This window comes from Sinocyclocheilus anshuiensis, unplaced genomic scaffold, assembly GCF_001515605.1.
Source record: "Sinocyclocheilus anshuiensis isolate Anshui unplaced genomic scaffold, SAMN03320099.WGS_v1.1 C33194231, whole genome shotgun sequence".
Classification (NCBI taxonomy): Eukaryota; Metazoa; Chordata; class Actinopteri; order Cypriniformes; family Cyprinidae; genus Sinocyclocheilus; species Sinocyclocheilus anshuiensis.
In genome coordinates this window covers 1-3,645 of record NW_015622035.1, presented here as the reverse complement: position 1 = coordinate 3,645, position 3,645 = coordinate 1, and the positions used below count along the sequence as shown (strand labels likewise).

Sequence of the window (3,645 nt, the reverse complement as noted above, 5' to 3'; positions counted from 1 at the left end):
GAATCGCTTTATGTATTCCCCAATTGTAAGTCACTTTGGATAAAAACGTCTGCAAAATGACTAAATGTAAATGTGTTGAAGTTCTCAGGAAATATATTGTTTGTCGTATTGCAGACACAGGAGGTTCAGAAGGCCATGGATGAAAAGCGATTTGAAGAAGCTGTAAAACTGCGTGGCAGGTAAACTGCAAAAATCATCATTTTACAGAGCAGATGTCAATGTCAAAAGTAAAGCGGGTCATCTTACTTTTTGTGCTTTAAACCTAACAGAAAATGTCTGAATGACTTTTTAGATCCTTTTTTCGTTTTTCTTTGTAAATTTTTAGAAGTTTCGAAAACAACCGGAACACTTACAAACTCCTGTCCCATCACAAAATTGATACTGAACTTCCACATGTAAGTGATAATGACTTTCATCTTATTATTATTAATAATATTGTGTATAACATATCTCCTTTGACTTAGCCTATTTCTGTGACACTGACAGCTCAATATGTTTATTTATTTTCTTTTGCGGGGATGAGGATGGAACACAGGAAGGACATGTATGTACATGGAAATTAAATATACAAATAGAATAGAGTAGAATAGAATAGAATTGAATATTGAATGCCTTTTCATCTGATAGATTCCTGAAGTTCCTTTTACTATTTTTTTCCTTAGTAAGCATTTGATTGATTTGTTCCAAGTATAAAATATAATATTTTTCTCAAGTATAAAATATAATAATATAATATATTGTTTTACTTCAGTGAAAGGTTAGATTGTGAATTTTTTTAATGAAAGATCAAAGGGATAAACAATGTAGATTTATTTTCACAGCATTCTTTCCTGATATTTACCTGTTTGTGAGTGTAGGAAGAAAGACTGAATAATCTTTGTACATAGTCATGATGTTTTCTGCAGCAATTTACTCAATCACACAAATGCAGCTTAATCCAGGATTTTGTTCTGTGTTTCTGTTGTGCAGCAGATTAGACTCCAAATCGTTCTGCTCTATAAACCTTTGAGGTCATGTGACTCACTTTGAGACGCAGGCCTGACTTCATGAATGAGAGGACTCAGGGGATTGTGTGTTTAGTTGTGTGATAATGCTCTCTTCTCTTCTCTAGAGCTCATTTAACGTGGCTGTGTTGAATGTTGGCGCTCCTGCAGCTGGCATGAATGCAGCCGTGCGTTCGGCCGTCAGGGTGGGGATCACCGAAGGCCACACTTTGTTTGCTGTAAATGATGGATTTGAGGGCTTCTATAAGGGACAGGTAATGCAACGCAAACTAACAGACCATTATGTTTAATTGGTGTTTTGTTAATTATGGGCATTTTTATGTTGATGATGTTTCATCATGTATTTTTGGCACTTTTCAAATACTTTTTATGTAGATGCTAATAGATAATCATAGATAATAATAATAATAGTTTTTTTCTTCTCCCAGACACAGACTTTCAATTTTAAATCAGGAATATCCATTATAAAAAATATTATAGATTTTTTTTTTTTGAAAGTATGATAATCCAAAATGAAGAGTGAAATAATTCAGAACTATTTCAAAATGTTTTTACAAATATATTTGAAAATCAAGGTAAAACCAGCAAAATCAAGGTAAATATCACTTGAGAACAGAATATAATTATTTTGAATATTATAATCACTATCATTTGTTGTGCAAAAATTCCAATTACTTTCTAATTTAATTTTGTCAAATTATAAAAAAAGTGTTAAAATATAATGAATATTTTGTGAAAAATTAGCCCTAGCAAGACTAAGGAATCTGATGTTTTATTCTAAAATTGTTTAAAATGTTTAATGTTGTCAAATACAATATATGATTTAAGCAGTGGTGGAAATGCCATTCAATTCTGACAAATAATTTTGCAAAGAATCTGGTGGCAACCCCAGTCTGTGAAACACTACAAGTCTGCATATGGACGTGTGTATGTAAATCAATCCCTTCCCAAATGAGATAAAGAGTCATGATTACAGTAAGCCCATTATTCCATCCCACAATCCCCTGCTGCATTGTGCTCAGTGCCATAATTAACCTAGTGTATAGCATTACAGATCTGCTCGATACTACTTTACTCTTTCAGAGGTAATGCTGCTAATGGCGATAATGCATGTTTGCCATTTAAATGCATGTTTGAGGCATTTTCTTGCTTATTTGGACAATTATATTTGATTGTATGTGTCTCCAGCCATTTCACAAAGATTCTCTGTTGCTTTGTGTAACAGATGAAGAGATACAGGAGTTAAAGCAAATGTCCATCCCATATGTGCTCCTTGTTTTTTTTTGTTTTTTTTTTCCTGCTTTCTCGCAGATAAAAGAAATCAAGTGGGGTGATGTTGGGGGCTGGACAGGCCAGGGCGGGTCCCTGCTAGGAACAAAAAGGTAAGATTATATTTCTAAGGGCCTATTGTCAATAAAAAAAAAACACTGATATGCATGTATGCAATGAATAGGATTTTTTCTGGTATCCTTTCAGAACTCTTCCAGCAAAACACATTGATAAAATTGCAGAACAGATGAAGATTCACAACATTAACGCTTTACTGATTATTGGAGGTTTTGAGGTATGTAATGTAACATTTACAGTGTCTATGTACAAATATGCTTTACAGTAATACGTTTCTGTACATATTTTGCTAAATATCAATCAGTAAATAAGATTTTGATTCTATGACATTGAAGTTTCTACTAAAAATAAGTCGAGTCAACTCCTTTTCCCAGCATTTTTCATTAGGATGACATAATGTCTGTAAATTATTTTATCACTGTTTTATCATATTTATTAAATAAAATGGCTATTTACAGGTGAAAAACAACAATTTACAGTGTTTTATATTCCCAGATATACATTGGTTTCTAAGAAAATAACACTTTATTTAACAATTATGAGGCACAATATCACATTGATTTGGATTGTCTTGTTATTTATTTAAAATAAATATCTTACAGTATATAAAAATCTAAACAGTAGATAAAAATCTTTACAATGTACACTACTATTAAACAAATTTGGTGTCAGCAAGATTTTCTTTGAAGAAATTGATCATTTTATTTGATGAGAGTACATTAAATTGACAAAAGTGAGAATAACATTTATTTTGAAATCATTAAAACATGATCTTTAAACATGATCTTTATATTTTTTGTGCAAATCATGGTACATTATTTACAGAATTATCTGGTTAGTGGAAAGTTAAAAAACTTTCTACTAACCAAATCATTCTGAAAGTAATGTACCATGATTGCCACAAAAATATAAAGCAGCACAACTGTTGTCAGCATTGATAATAATAATAATAAGTATAAAATGTCTTGTCTTGTATAAAATATAATATATTGATCATGTGACACTGAAGACTGGAGTAATGATAAAAATCTTACAGACCCCAAATTTTGAACTGTACTGTAAAACATCTTTAAGTGACAGAATACAACAAACACCAAGTAAAAATTCTACATTAATACTTACAGTATCTTCCTACCTTCATTATCATAGTGGGCATGGCTCTCTGCCCCTCCCCCTTCTTAACATTACCCATAATTCTGGCCAGTGACCCATAAGTCCTTGCTCTGACCGCAGGCATATTTGGGGCTGTTGGAGCTGCAAGCAGCTCGTTCCAAACACGCAGAGCTTTGTGTTC

The 3,645-nt window shown here is 32.3% G+C and overlaps 1 protein-coding gene across 1 annotated transcript; it reads left to right on the top strand.

Moving 5' to 3' along the window:
• Nucleotides 1-114: 114 nt before the first annotated feature.
• Nucleotides 115-3,639, top strand: LOC107683339 (ATP-dependent 6-phosphofructokinase, platelet type-like; the record flags this gene model as incomplete). Its single annotated transcript, XM_016479394.1, has 6 exons — nucleotides 115-179; nucleotides 326-395; nucleotides 1,112-1,258; nucleotides 2,316-2,386; nucleotides 2,481-2,568; nucleotides 3,585-3,639. Coding segments are annotated over 6 exons (496 nt in total), but the record flags the coding sequence as incomplete, so codon positions are not given.
• Between the last annotated feature and the right edge of the window lie 6 nt (nucleotides 3,640-3,645).